The 15,041-nt window shown below is 40.1% G+C and overlaps 1 protein-coding gene across 1 annotated transcript in view; it reads left to right on the forward strand.

The window, feature by feature from the left end:
• The first annotated feature begins 1,342 nt into the window (after positions 1-1,342).
• The window catches only part of NID1 (nidogen 1), a 43,764-nt gene continuing 30,065 nt past the window's right edge, over positions 1,343-15,041 (forward strand). Inside the window, exons 1-7 of the mRNA XM_032102259.1 lie at positions 1,343-1,576; positions 7,936-8,235; positions 9,298-9,527; positions 10,183-10,610; positions 11,504-11,653; positions 12,904-13,155; positions 14,276-14,476. Coding sequence (XP_031958150.1) covers positions 1,370-1,576; positions 7,936-8,235; positions 9,298-9,527; positions 10,183-10,610; positions 11,504-11,653; positions 12,904-13,155; positions 14,276-14,476 — 1,768 coding nt within the window. The 5' untranslated portion in view covers positions 1,343-1,369. The remainder of the gene's footprint in view (positions 1,577-7,935; positions 8,236-9,297; positions 9,528-10,182; positions 10,611-11,503; positions 11,654-12,903; positions 13,156-14,275; positions 14,477-15,041) is intronic.

A 15,041-nucleotide genomic window follows, 5' to 3' on the forward strand; every position in this document is an offset into this window, starting at 1 on the left:
GTGCTCAGATATGGTGGTGATCCAGCCAAGAGGCTGCTCTTCTAGCAGTTGTTAGCCACATGTTCCTGGATATATATAAAGCCACAGATTCCACAAATCCACCAGTTACTGTCTTATAGGGTCTGAAAATATGGAGGGAAGTTGCAGGTGAAAGGACAGCAAGAACTCAAGGAGAGCAGACTTGTCTTCCTCCCAGACCTCCACGCTGCTTTGTCTCGGTGGCTCTTTTCACTGACATATAGAACCCAACAGTAAATAGTTGCTAGTGCTAATGGTGATTAGATGTGTTTCTCTTTTAGGCTGGCATGGTTATAGCTCTACCCAGGAATGTCTTGTGCTCTTGCAATTTGACAAATGCAAAATTATGTTTTCTTACAAGGGAAAAAAACCCCCAGAACAGGCATTTAAAGAAAAGTAAAAAGCCATGCAAAAAGTATGTGGGTAGCATTTCAGCTGCCTTTCCTTGGGTGATTTTCTGCTGTAAACATTCTGTGGAAATATCACAGCATACACTTTACTGGCCAAGATTTAATCCTTAAACACCGCTGTCCTCGCTTGGAAGCTTTAGAAAAAATATATGAAATATAACCATACTTCAGTTGTTTCTGAGTGTTCTGAGAGAGCAAGACTACACTACAAAACAAGAAGACACAGTCAGAAGTAATATATTTATATGTTCCGTATTTCTTTTCTCTGTATTTCATATCATCAGTAATCTTTCATTTGCAAATTTATTTATTTTTTAGTGCAATTGTGATGTGGATGGTGTTAACTTATGGAACACATTCCAATGTATTTATCCATTTCCCCCGACAATAAGCACCTGGTATCAAAATTATTTCAGAAGACAGCTTAGGGATTCATATTTTTGTTTCATGTTGATTTTGGTATTTGGTCTTGGTGTGCTGTCTGTTGGGAGGTAGCAGCTGCTGGAGTGACTTTGAGCACACATTTTTCCAAACTAACGCAGAAACCCCACTGGCCCTGGCAGAGAGCCGTGGTGCTTTGAAAGTATTTGCCGGATGCCTACGACCCCGCACCGATTTATCTTCGCGAGTTTCGCGTCCCACAAGCGGCTGAGCGTCCCCGTCCCAGCGCTGCCGGAGCGCTGCCGAGAGTCGATGCCCCGGCGCTGCGCGGACGCCGCTTTGCCCCCGCGGGCGAAGCCCCGGCCCGGGAGCGACCCCGCTGGCTGAGCCCCGCTGGCTGAGCCCCGCTCGGGGCTGTGGGAGCGGCCGCAGGGGGTCCCGGGGCCGCTGTTCCCGCCCGCCCCGCGCAGCCATTGGCCGCGGCCCCCCCGCCCGCCGGCCCCGCTGCCCGCGCTTATAGCGGCGGGACGGCGCTGCCGCTGGCGCCGGGAGCCGTCGGGATGCGCGCCCCGCCGAGCTGTCCGCGCTGGGCGCTGCTGATCCTGGCGCTGCCCGTCCTGGCGCTGCCCGCAGAGCGGCTGGCGCTGCTGCCGCACGGCGAGGACCGCGGCGATGCCGCGCTGGAGCCCGGGGACGACGTGCACTCGGCGGCGCTGGAGCTGAGCACAGCGCTGCGCTTCTACGGCGAGGCCGTGCGCTCCCTCTATGTGAGTGTGGGGCCCCTTTTGGCTGCCGGAGGGTCGGAACTAATCCTGGGAACTCCCCGGGGAGCTTTGGGTGGGTGCGTGCTGGTGCTTGCGGGTTCCGTGTGGGTTGTGTGAGCGCCGAGGTCAGAGGTCGGTCCAAAGATCTTAATTGTTCCAGTCCTGTTCAGGTCAGGTATCGGGGCCGTGTTAATTCCCTTCTCACACTGTGACCGGTGCAGATTCTTCGAAGTGCTCAGCCTCTGCTGGAAGACAATGCAACAGATAGTAGGAGCGTAAAGAAAATGCAGTCAATTAGCCAGAGTGAATGCCATCTCCAGGCGTTTTCTACATTCATACACAGAATGTGTTCAGCTCAGAAACATCCTCGTTGCGATCTGTTTTGTGTGTTTCGGCATGCCAGAGTCACAAAACTGAAACGGGGTGGCTAACCAGCAGCCTGACATGTCTAAGGCTTGCACCTCTGAGCGCTGGGAGAGCTTTCTGTTTCTTGATGTCTTGGGCACTTCCAGGTGTTCATTGCTTTAAGAGTCCCTTGGGCAGAGGAAGTCCATATCCATAGGAATTGCAGGCTTTGGGCTGCAGGCACATCTCAGCCATCTGTGCGTGTCTCAGCTGAATCTGCTGAGAGTTGTGCGTGCATTTTTATGGCTGATGGAGGGTGTTTAGTGTTTGAAGGTGGGATTGAAAACAGACTGACTGGAGCAGAGCTGCTCAAAAGCATCCATAAGAAAAACTGTTTAAAATGGCAGCTTGTCTTCAGATCACTGCAAGAGTACTGCACGCTTTACCACTGCCTCTTTTCCCCTGAAGCCCCGTCCAGGCTGGCAATTGAAAATGCTGAGTAGCACGTTTAGAAAGCTCTTGGTAGGGAAGGCACAGTGTGTTTAGGGCATTAATCTGGTAGACTAAATCTCACCTCCCTGTCCAGATAAAGCAGTGTGGTTTGGTATCGTGGATCTAAGATGCAACTCAGTGGATTAACCTACCTGGAGACGCTTGGGAAACCAGAGCTCCATGTGACCGCAGTGATTCAAAATTTGACGTAGTTCCCATGCACTTGAGTCTGTTTTATGGGTATTTACTGAAGACATAACTTGCTTGTGCTATACTGAGTTGTATTAGTGCTGACACTTAAGTTACGCTCCTTTTCATTGTCCATACTGCCACTACCTAGACAAATCCTGAAATCATATCTGAAATCCAAAATTTTGGGGGATTCAGGTTATGCTTGTGTGGAAAATGGACGTTGTTCACTGAGGCTGACAGAGATGAAGTATTAAGTAGAATTCAGACTTCAGTTTGGCCCTTAGTTCATTGTCTTGCCTTCTGTACTCTAATTTGGTCACTGATTAGTCAACCCAAGTAAAAAATACACTTTTTAAAGCACAAACATATTCTTGAAAGATAGTGGGCTGTAGCCACTGAGAAGCAGAGATAACAAGTAGCATGTCAGGTAAGCGACAGAGATGGGACAGAGTTTTCAAAGAGCAGTAAATTGATTAACCAGTCTGGGTTTCTTTAGTTTAATGATCCTGTTACTTGCCCACGCTCTCAATCAGGAACAGTTCTGATTAGTTTTTGCCTGAACGAATACCCATATAGAGTCTATTTCTGAATCACATCCAGGGCTCTGCCAGCATTACTCAGTACTAAGGATGAGCAGTTTTAATGAATGGCATTTCAGTATCAGTCTGTGCAGAGGCTTTTTCTTGCACTGAATCTGGTGCAAGTATTGCAGAACAGAAGCACAGTACAAACTGCATGGGGGTAGGGAAAGGAGAAGTATACCTGTTAAGGAAAGGTACTGAGCAGTTTTAAATGCACCTTCACATTACACATTTTTATTGTATATTTGCAATGAGTATTTATGAAGCTCTACGATCTTGCTTGGCAAGCTGGAGTTACCAAAGTATTGCTAGTTGTTAGTAAATATTATCAAGCTGATACAATTAACATTTAGTACACATTATAATTTTATGTAGCAATTTTATGTGGGTTCTCTTTCTATCTTTTTTAACAGCTGAGAAGCTGATTTGTTTGAGTTAGCTGTACACATGAATAGAAAGGCGAGGAGTTCTGTGATGTGATTGTTTAGTATCAACTTGTCATAAAATCCCTGGCAACAAAACCTGTTTTCATAGACAGAAGAGAGCATTTTATTTCATATAAGTGGAAACAGACTTTCACATATTGTAATCTTCAATATGGTACTTTAGTATGTAAGATTTATAACATTGAACTCTATCACTAACCCATACTATTCTATTCGTTTTAATAGCACAGTTTTATTAAAGCTTTTTTGTTTACACTAACGCTCACTGGTGTGGAAAAATGGAAGGATTAGGGGTTACCTCCATTTAGGAAAGAAGTGAGAATCCTTTAATGCAAGCTTGGTTCAATTTTTTTAATCCTTACTTTTTTTAAGTTCTTAAATTAATGGTTGGTCATGTTTGTATTGGAAAGCTTTGCTGCTTTAAGACAACCGTCACTTCATTATAAAGGTAAATTCAAATTTTCTAAACTCTTTTACGCAGAAATATTCAAGCCTGTAAAATGCCTAATCATTGAACAGGGAAAAAGTACCACATTTGTTAGAAACTTTCATTTTTTGTTGTACACAAGAGATACACTTTTTCTTTTAATAGAAGTACTTCCTTACTTTGCATTCCTCTTCTCACATGGTTTTCAAGGTGGACCTATAATTGTGTGTGTGTGTGTGTAATTTGTTCTGCTACAAACCACAAATGTATGTTAACTATGTGTGTAATCCAGAAGTTTAACATGCTAAAAATACATCTATGTTAGTTCCTGTCAATTTAAATAGTGTTATACCCTAAAAGGAAAGATGTACTGTAAAGCTGGTCTTCAGACAACGCCCACCTGAGGCCTCTTTTACCCCCTTTCCCTTTTGACAGGAATGATGCTTTGATGAAACCCAGTACTTACCCTGAATTACTTCTCTTTATTTTGGGATTCACACTTAACCTATGTCTATGACCTTGAAAGAAACAAGGTGAAGTTAAATGAGTATTCACTGTCCTTGCCAATATAAATGCATTGTTAAATCTCAAAGCTAAAAACATATTTTCATTATTGGTGAGTTTCTCCTCTTGCCCTAAAAATCACTGCACAAAGTGAGCAGCTTGTTTATTTATTTTCATGTAATGGCTTGCAAATGTTTTCTGGGTTCTAGAAACATTCCCTTAACATTTAAAACAGAACCGTCTCACTTAAAAACTATTTTAAAAAATGGGGTTGGCATTTTGTATCTCCTTAATAAAATTACTTCTTACATAAAAGTTTTTAACAAAGAGGAAAGGAATAGCCAGATGCATGTCACTAAGAGGTGAATAGAGGAGGGCTATTTCTTCTGGCTTCTGCTTTATTCTGCAGTAAAAGCTAGTCCTGATTGTATTTTCTCTTAATGTTTAGTCTCTGCCATAAATAGGGGATCACGAAGCCACAAAGTCTACACACACCAAATCTGATGAAGAGCATGGAATTTGTTTAAAATACTTCAAACACCACTCATCGCTCACAAGAGGATTTAGGTGGGAGTAGGGCTGCTTATGTGCAAAAAGTTTAAGAAAGCAGAAGGAAGAGAAAAATTTTAATATGCTCTAAATTTATTACTTTAAAGAGGGAGTGCCTCTCTTTACTAAAAGGCCTTAGCAAACAGACTGTAATGTCCACCATCCTCCATCCAGTCTTCCAGTGGTATAGTATAATTGGTGGGTTTTAATTTTCAGGTCATGCTTTAGCTTTGCTTTACAGGGATATGAGGCATTTTCTAGTGTTCCGATGTTGTAGGAGTTCTGGGAACCTTTCTGGACTAGATTTCTCTTGCACGTCTGACTCCAGTTGTAGGGTCTGTACTGAGGTAACCCCTGCTGTCTTTTTAGTTCTTACTCCTCAGATTCATAGTTCACCTTAGGATCTGTGGCCACTGTTAAGTCATGAATGATTAGAGTAAAAATCATCACAACATTCAGCTTCTTCTCCCCCTTTCTAACATGACCTGCTTTCCCATCATGTTTGCACAGGTTATTTACTGCTTATTTGTCTTAGATATACTATTTGTGCATAAAGCCAACTTGCCTTTTTTTTAACACAACCTTAATTTTTTTAGTATTTTACACGCTAGCTGCTAATGAAATTATACAACTGCAGACAATACAATCAGCGTATGTCAAGCCACTTTTAAAATAAATTCTGATATAGGAACTATTTGCTAAGTTTAGCTAATTGTTCATGCTAAGCATTATCCAGTTATACACCAAGCTGACAGGCCACTGGCCTGTGGCAGGGAACATGCTCTGACCCTCTGCCATAGGAGAATTCAAGGTGTAGGTGTTTCTTCTATATGGAGGAGTGAATTGTGTCATGAGTTCTCATACTACACTTTTTCTGATTTACTGTATGTAGCAGCAGTGGTGGTCCAGATTTTAAAGATGTTGCCAAGGCACGTGTAGCCAGCATCCTTGATGGGCTTGCACAGACCACAGTTCCTCTGTGAAGAATATGTGTGGCCTCCTACTGGCCTCCTTTATTACAAATTTATATAGTGGAAAAGGGTAAAGAAATATTCAAAGACAATGAGAGTGATCAAAGACAGAGAACAGCTCTTAGGCAGTGCATGGGTAGGCTGGGGCTCTTAATTCTGAAGGAGAAATTATATAGTGGGAGAGACTGGGTAGGATTTTTGTAGGTCCCAATACAAAACATTTTATTGGGACAGAATACAAAAATTAGGGCCATCAAATGAAGCTGGAAGCCAGACTGAAAGCAAACAAAAGTAGGAGAGACCTGAGGGTATGAGTCATATGTGCTAAGGGAAGACTTAAAAAATATGCAAAAGAGATCCACTGAGGATGAAAAACAGTCAAAGCACAGGGAACCCCTTGAGGTGGATGCAGCTGGAGGCTCGTTGGAGAAGTAGGTGCATGTCCTCTTGTTTTGCTGACTCTCTAAGCTAGCAGGTACAGCTGGGGACAGGCCATTGGGCTAGATGGCCTTGCAGTCTGTGTCAGTGGCCATTCTGACCCACTTCTAGGCATTTGTAAAGATTTTATCACGTTGATAATATCTTGACTGTGTAAAAAGATACAGCAGCAGTTTGTTCTTCTTGGACTCACAAGAATCCCTGTGAGTGAGATAAATCTGTGGGAGATTGCAGTTTCAGTTTCATAGTTTATAGTGACAGTTCTGGGACCTCTGTCCCATTTTGAGTCTCCTGTGTATGTGGCAGCAGCTCTAGAGTGAGTGCCTGGCTGCCTGCAGGTAGTCAGATGTGTCCTGGTATCAGGTAGTCCAAGACTTGGAGGTGGATTTGTATATGGCTGACTCACACAGTGCCAAACACAGCTGGCGGAAGGGCCTAGGACAAAAAGCTGTGTGTGAGCACTTTGTGCACTGCTTCAAGGCCTGACACCTGCAGTCTTGCTCACTGCTTGTGTGCATGAGAGCCAGCTCTGGTTTGGCAGTGGAGATTGGCTGTCGCACTTGGGTGTGCCCTAGCACCTACCTGTATGTATGTATTTATCTCAGTTTTAGTCAGAGGTGGCTGACAGTGAATCACCATCTCGCTGATGGGTTAAATCTCCCTGAGCCAGTACAATGCATTTTCAGATCAAGAGTTTCACTTATTTATGCAAATACCTTCTCCCACCCCCCTTCAAGTATTAGAGCCATTTTTCTATCAGTCTGGGCACTCAGCTGTAAAGGAATTTATAGGGTAGCCTATATTTGCTATGGAAATTCTGTTTCCTAGCCTCTATAGCCTCTGGTGTAAGAGCTGTGCTCACAGCATGTCTTAAGAATGAGCAGCAGCTTGTTGTTGTTAGCCTTGCACAGTAGCAGAGGACTTCCTAGGAGGGTGGCTGTAGTGAAGTGAAAACTGAAGGCAAAGAGAAATCTGTATGACTTCGCAAAAGACTTTCACCCAGGCTATTACCATATTTAAGCATGGAGCAGTTTTTTGGGGTTGGTGTCTATGTGTAAATTAGTTCTTTGTTCAGAAGTTCTATCAGCTTCTGAAGCAGTGGTGGGAAGGTTATGTATATCCTTGTCAGAAGAGACAATAGGTGTCTGAAATTTAAATAGCTAAAATCATGATCTAGGAAAAAAAGGCTGTTCTATCCATGAAGCCAACCTTTGGTTTTGGGCAACTGAAATCTCAGGACTCCTGACATGGGATTCTAAACAAAAGCTTAAAAAAACACGGTTACTTTTCAGATACAAACCTGACTTTTTATTGCATTTCTTTTGGATTTGAAATTAAAATATTGTGATCTGGAGCATATGTGTGGGACACAGTTGTATGAACAGTATTTGTGTTACAATTTTCATCTTTTTATTAGGTTACCACTAATGGGATTATTGCAGTGAATGAACCCTCAAGTGAAGAAAAATATCTTGGTCAATTCCCAGTGAGTTTTGGGGCTATTGCTCCTTTTATGTCTGACCTGGACACAACAGATGGACGTGGAAATGTGTATTTCAGAGAAGATTCATCCTCTGATGTCTTGCAACTTGCATCAGACTATGTCAAAAGAGGTTTTCCTGAGAGCGCTTTTGATCCCAGCAGTGTTGTTATTGTTACCTGGAAGCTTGTGGCTCCTTTCCAGGCACCAGGGGAAGATCACACTTTGGAAGAAAAGGTGAATGTTAATCAGAGCTTTGAGTCGTGTTGGACACACACTCAGCTAAAGTGTAGCACTGCAACCTGTGTTTTGTGTTTAAATGAATTCTGCAGAGCTAAGAATGTATATTATTGTTGAAAAGGCTGTAGCAAAATAGGAGTTTCCAGAATTTTTACGAGTTTTATTTTAATAATACTTTATTAATTCAAAAGATAATGCTTGAAACTACGTAGCTGATTTCTTTGTGTTTCCTAATGGCTCTTACTTTGAATGTTAAATGTGTTGTGATAATAACTGAACTAGAATATCCTGACCTCCCTCCATTCAATGTAATCCTGCTGGCTTGCATTTTTCAACAGACTAAAGTAATTTTGACATCAAACTATGTAAAATCAGATAACTCTATGGACTAGTAGGATCTTAAGACCATTTTGAACAGATGATATTGCATTCACAAAAACTAATGTTTTGTAGCTAGTATTGAATTAAGAAATTAGAGGGTTTTTTTTTATTATTCACAAATCATTTTCCCCTTTTAAACCATTCAGGTACTATCCTGCAAGGATATGTCACTTAGTACGCCATAATTATCAAAGCTGATGAGAACATTACCACTACTTAGCAAATCTTTTTATGTCAGCAACTAATTTATTTTGCTGAACTCGACAAAAGCATTGTGTTCATAGTAACACCTCTGCACTCTGGTAGCAATGAACAGCTGATGTCTGAGGTGCTGTCCCAGTGGTTCCTACAGTAGGCAGAAGTGTTCCTATGGGAAAAGACTTGAGCAACATGAAACTTGAACTTTACTTTAAACATTCTGTTTACAGAATTTTTTATTTAGTCTAGCACATCACTTCAGTTATTTTAAGGAAATGAAATAGCATCCTACAGCATTACAGAACTTAAAATTGTTATATTTTGGGCAACCTCTCTATTTCCTACAGATTTAATTTACTTTTGATAATGTTTTTCTTCTCAATGAGAATTCTGATTTTCATTTTGTGTTTGAAAAGAAAATAATTACTCTTTCTTGACTATTTTTATGTGAGTAAATATGTATTAATTTTTTTCCCACAGAGAAACACTTTCCAGGCTGTCTTAGCCTCTTCTGATTCCAGTTCGTATGCTATTTTCCTTTATCCAGAAGATAGCTTGCAGTTCTATAGCACATACTCCAAGAATGGTGATGAAAATATTCCTGCCGTGGTTGGCTTTAGTCAAGCCTCTACAAACTACTACTTTTGGGAAAAACCAGGATCCTACAATGTCATTGCTGATGATGAAGACACCATTAGAAACCTATACAAGTATGCTTTTTTCTTTGTTTAAACACCTCAAGAAAACATCAGAGTTCCATGATTTTCTTAATTTTTTCATGAATCAATGAGAACTAATAAGATCCCATTAGCCATCACGCGAGAAATCACAAGATCGAGTACTGATAAATATCCACTCTTTTGAGGACTTTGAGGACTTTATTGTAATTTGACAAAAGTCCTTAGTTCCATTGTCACTGGTAGGAACTCCTTTTTATTTAGTTCTTCTATAAACAGCACCATTTAGTCTTCAATTCTTCATAGTCTGTCCTAGGCAGGTTGTTTCTGTGTGTTTGTTTGTGGTTTTGAAAGAAAGGGTGAACAAGCAGGAAAGGGAAAGAGTTAGAAAGTTTTAGTAAGTGGTAGCAAGATCTTTGTGGCCCTAAAATCTCCCTCTGTTCCTACTGCTTTGGAGACAAGAAAGCTAGAAATTCTCAACGGAGCTGTGGGTGAGGAGAAAAAAAATGTTACCCAAACTGTCAAGGGTGTTTTATAGCTGAATAAACTGTACCTGTAGGTAAGTGTGTAATGTAGATAAGACAATTAGGCAGTTTTGTCCTGGTGCTTCTCAGTGAAGGGTAACATTTTGTGTAGGCTGGAAATACCACACAACTTGCTTTATTTGGCATGTGCTTCTCTTTGACAGAAGCAGCAATGCTGGGAAGCAGGGTGTCTGGGTGTTTGAGATTGGTAGCTCATCTGACAGTATTGTGCCTGCCAAGATCAGCAATGTTTTGGAGAGCCTAGAGTCCAATGAAGAGGACCAGGAGATGACTTCTAAGCCCTTTATGTCCGACTACGGCTCCACTGAAATAACTCAGCAGTATGTCACAAGTAGTACGGACAGCACTGAAGAGGATCAGCACCTTGTCACGTACGGTGTTCCTCGGCTAGCTGCAGAAGACTTTCTGACTCCATACCAAGATGTAACAGGAACACCTTCAACTGAGTCTTTTTACAGTCCTCAAAATTTCCCAACAGCAAAAGCTCCACCTCGCCAGTTTCGGATCCAGCAGTTCCCCCCACAGCCACCCCAAGTCATAGATGTGGAAGAATTTGATGAAACTGGAATAGGTAAGGTCTTTTGTACAGTTCAGCTGCTTCCAACATGGATACGCTGCAAAAAAGATGTGTGAAAGGAATTGAATTACAAAAGAAATAATGTTTCCTTCTCATTAGTTTCATATCTGAAAATCTGGACACGTTATAAGTTTGTGTTATTCATTGAGGTAGTTAACTTGGATGTCACCTCAGATTCAGATCTTGTCAGTCTAGTAAACTACCCTAGTCAAGCTCACAGGCCTTTCTCAGATGTGTTTCTGAATACAGGTGATTTAATAAAGGTTGGGAATAGAAGCTGTCATAAATTTTTTTGGCTAGGATTTCATGGCCTCAGGTCTTAGAAGGGTGGAATTAGCAATTCTAAGTTCTGATAAAGCATTTCTAGAAATTTCGGAGTAGTGTGACTGACTGCCCAGATGTTAATTGTTTCTTGAAGCAGGTGTGAGAATTGCTATCTCCATTAAGTAACAGGATAAAACAATTAGGATTGCAGGGTGCATCAGTTGCTGCATGGTGCTGGGTACTGTGCTGATTGTTTTGTTTCTAAAGTTGGAAAGTGTCCTGTTTGTTTTGATTTGGAAACAAGGACAAGATAAAATTACTGTGTGTTTAGTTTTGACAAGAATTTCAACTGATCTGTATTAATATAGATCTGCTGAAGTCAATAGAACTAAACGATTTTCTAACTAAATAATTAAACAGCAGAAGCCCTGATATTTTCTGTGAAATAGTAGACAGTTGTATATTGCAAGGTTAGCCAATATCAATTGCAATAGTTTGTTTCCCGTGAAGAGAAAATGAAAATCTGATCAAGTGAGTCCAGAGACACTTTTAAACTAGTCCAGGGATATGTGAATACCACAGTAATGACATGAAGTATAAATGTCTGGTCTTGTTTTCCGCAGTGTTTCGCTACCACACAGATGTCCAACAGACCTGTGCTAACAACCGTCACCAGTGCTCCGTTCATGCTATTTGCAAGGATTATCCCAACGGATTTTGTTGCAGTTGTATTGCTGGTTACAAAGGAAATGGCAGACAATGTGTAGCAGAAGGTAAGTGGTTTGAAATTTAGATACATAAGCAACAATTATGTACAGCATTCTTGAATGAGGTGACCTGCATTCAACTCCAAAGAAGTCCTGCTAAAGACTTTTTGAAAGACTTATCACTAAGATATAGTGAAAGGTATTTTAATCAGTGAGCTCTGTTTTTTAAAATGCTGTGGTTTTTTGAGTGAAGCAAATTTTTTTGAGTGGTTAATTACATGCTTTATTCATTTCAATGTTACTTTCTAGAAAAAATAAACTCTTCTGTAACTGACATCATTTAAAAGAAAGCATAACATCCAGTGGTATTTCCTAGAATTAGTCATGAAGTTCCAACGTGTTATAATCTGATATGGTCCTCACTCTAGAAATGGACAGTTCAAAGTGATGAACAAATTAACTTTGATCGTCGAACCAAAGAGCATGGCTCCTCTTTGTCTGACTCTTAAGCTGCTTTTCTAATGGGCTGATCTGCCAGATTTTTGTTAAATACCCATTTAAACTTTGTTCCCATGTAAAATCCATAAAGGAATTTCTTATGTATACACTTGTAATCCTCATAGTGATTTGCCTCAGAGTACAGATGCATTTCAACAACTCAAATAGTTTACTGCAAGACTATGCTTTTGTAAACCAGGAAAGCAAAACCTAATACTTAGTTTTCAGTTCATAAAATTGGATTTTCCATAGAAAGGAAAGAAGGATCTGATGATAATCAAATTTAAACTTCCATGTAGGAAATTGTATACAGAAAACTAGCAATCCAAAATAGCTACTTCCGTGTAACACTGATGGTCTTCAACATGGCCAATAGTTCAGAGCCAAGAAATGTAATAGGTTAGAATAACAGGTCAATTGTTCTAATGACTAATGGTGTTAGTCTTCTAATAGGGAATGAGCAAATTTGCATTCAGTGTGTATCGATATGAAGTGTGATCTTAAAAAGAAGTTTCTGTCTGCCACTTACTGTCAGGTATACTTGTAACAGTGTTATGGAGTTATCCTTTCAGACAGAACTTTTAATGAGGATAAAGGGCATCTCTTCAGGCAAATTTGGCCATTTAACCATCCACATAAGACAACACACATGCATGCACCTACATAAGCAAGTGAACACATGGCAGTTTCTTGGTTGAATTCTGAGTATTTGTTTGCCGTTTATTTAAACACTGAGCATTGTGAACACTCTGAACATGTTCCCTGGAGAGTATGAGAGAACTGTTATTTTGTTCTGATGCATTGTATTGATTTGCCAGGTTCTCCTCAGAGAGTCAACGGGAAGGTCAGAGGAAGAATCTTTGTAGGAAATAACCCTGTTCCGGTTGTATTTGAGAACACTGATCTCCACTCATATGTTGTGATGAACCAAGGGCGTGCCTACACTGCTATCAGCACAATCCCGGAGACTGTGGGGTATTCTCTACTGCCTCTTGCCTCTATTGGAGGTATCATAGGATGGATGTTTGCTGTGGAACAGCAAGGATATAAAAATGGATTCAGCATTACTGGTAACTTCTAAATTAAAATAATGTTCAAAATTGCTATGCTTTCCTCTGTCTTGATAGAAAATAGATGCGTATTTAGAAGCAATACAGGGTAAAAGCACACATCTATTCTGAGCTGCAAATTGGTTTTTTGTAATCAAATTTCTCACCGTTTTTCTTGTTTACAATATATAGGCAATGGACCTTTTAATTTACTGTCAGTGTACAAGAGCTAAGTGTGTTAGAGAGAAGATTGGCTTGGCCAGTTTCTGTTCAAGAAAGAGATTATTAAAAAGATCTGTTTGGGGGGGGGAGTTGTTACTAGAGTGTACATAGTTGTTAAAAAAGTCTTTTCCTACATCTTCAAGAGGTCTAACATGTTAATTGCCTGATTGTACCAACAGAGCAAAAGAGAAATGAGAATCTGACCTCACGAGGGTCTGAAACCTTTTACACAAACAGCTGCTGCATGACATGCAAATGACTCCGTTAGCTTGTTTGAGGGAAACCCCTGTTCACAATCCAAGCTTTTCATAAGAGATTGAGGCCAAATCTGGTTGGTTGTGCAAATGAAGTCAAGCTGTAGATCCAATCTGTTCTGTTCATGTGTTTCTTTTTAAAATTTGATCCTTTATGGACATGTAATATGAATTTAGTTGAAGACTACTTTTTGGTTTGGGATTTTCTTGGATTTGGTATGTTTGAAGTTTGTTCTGGAATTTACAACACACACTTCACTTGTTTTTGATTTGGAAACAGATGTACTGGATTTTGAATTCTTTTTTAACTCCCTGTACTCCTAATGGAAATTTTCTCTAAATTGTCCTTTTAAATGGTAGGATAAGGCCTACTACTATTAGCTTAGCCAGAACTGCTTTTTAAATTTAATTTAACCCTGCTCCCTCTGGTTTATTTGTTATTTATCATGTTCGCTGCTTAAAAAAATTTTCTTGCAATATCCAAGTATATTATCAGTATATCTCTGAAAATTATTTCATTAGAAACACAAGACATTAGCAATTGCGCTAAATCAAAACTTGCCAACAATGGTAATTTATATTTTATCTACTAGAAACAATATTTGGAATAGAAGGAATCAGAAACCTCTATTTAGTTTAGTGTTTAACTAATTCTTTTTCTTTAGGTGGCGAGTTTACACGGCAAACAGAAGTAACTTTTCTCCGCAACAATGAGAAGCTGGTAGTAAAGCAGAAATTTAGTGGCATTGATGAGCATGGTCACCTTACTATCAGCACAGAAATGGAGGGCAGAATACCTGAGATCCCATCTGGTTCCTCAGTCCATATAGAGCCATACACCGAACTCTACCACACGTCCAGTTCTGGTAAGGTTTCATAAGAATTAAATTATAAGAATGTGCACAAAGCAGAGACTAAGACAATATGAAAAACATTATTTTATTCCTTTTTTAGCAAGTGTATTTAGACCCTTTGACTTATAGAAAGTTGCTTTTTGCCTCTTAGGAAAAGATTTCAAAAGAAGGCGGATTTTGAGTGGGACAATGAAAGTATTTCTAATCTTTTCATTGAAAAAATACAAGTTTAACTTTCTCTGAACTGATGTTTGAAAAACACTCTCGATTCCCCTTTTTGTTGGCCTTGTTTTTATGCTGTTGATGGCAGTGTTCAAGTTGCTACGTTTTTTTCTGTAGGTCCACAGCCCTTTAGTAGGAGCTGTACTGTGTATATAATTTTGTGGTAATGTCATTAAGTGAGCTTTGATCTTGTCTCAGACTAAACCAATTATTTACCACTATGTCTCATGTAAACTGCATTACAATGACTCTGCAAGCATTTATCAGTATTATTTGAGCTGGATTTGAACAACTGACTGGAAAATTAGGAACCTCTTAATTCCCTTATCAATTTCCTACATTGTCTCTTCAATAC

Source organism: Corvus moneduloides, chromosome 3 (genome assembly GCF_009650955.1).
Source record: "Corvus moneduloides isolate bCorMon1 chromosome 3, bCorMon1.pri, whole genome shotgun sequence".
Lineage (NCBI taxonomy): Eukaryota > Metazoa > Chordata > Aves > Passeriformes > Corvidae > Corvus > Corvus moneduloides.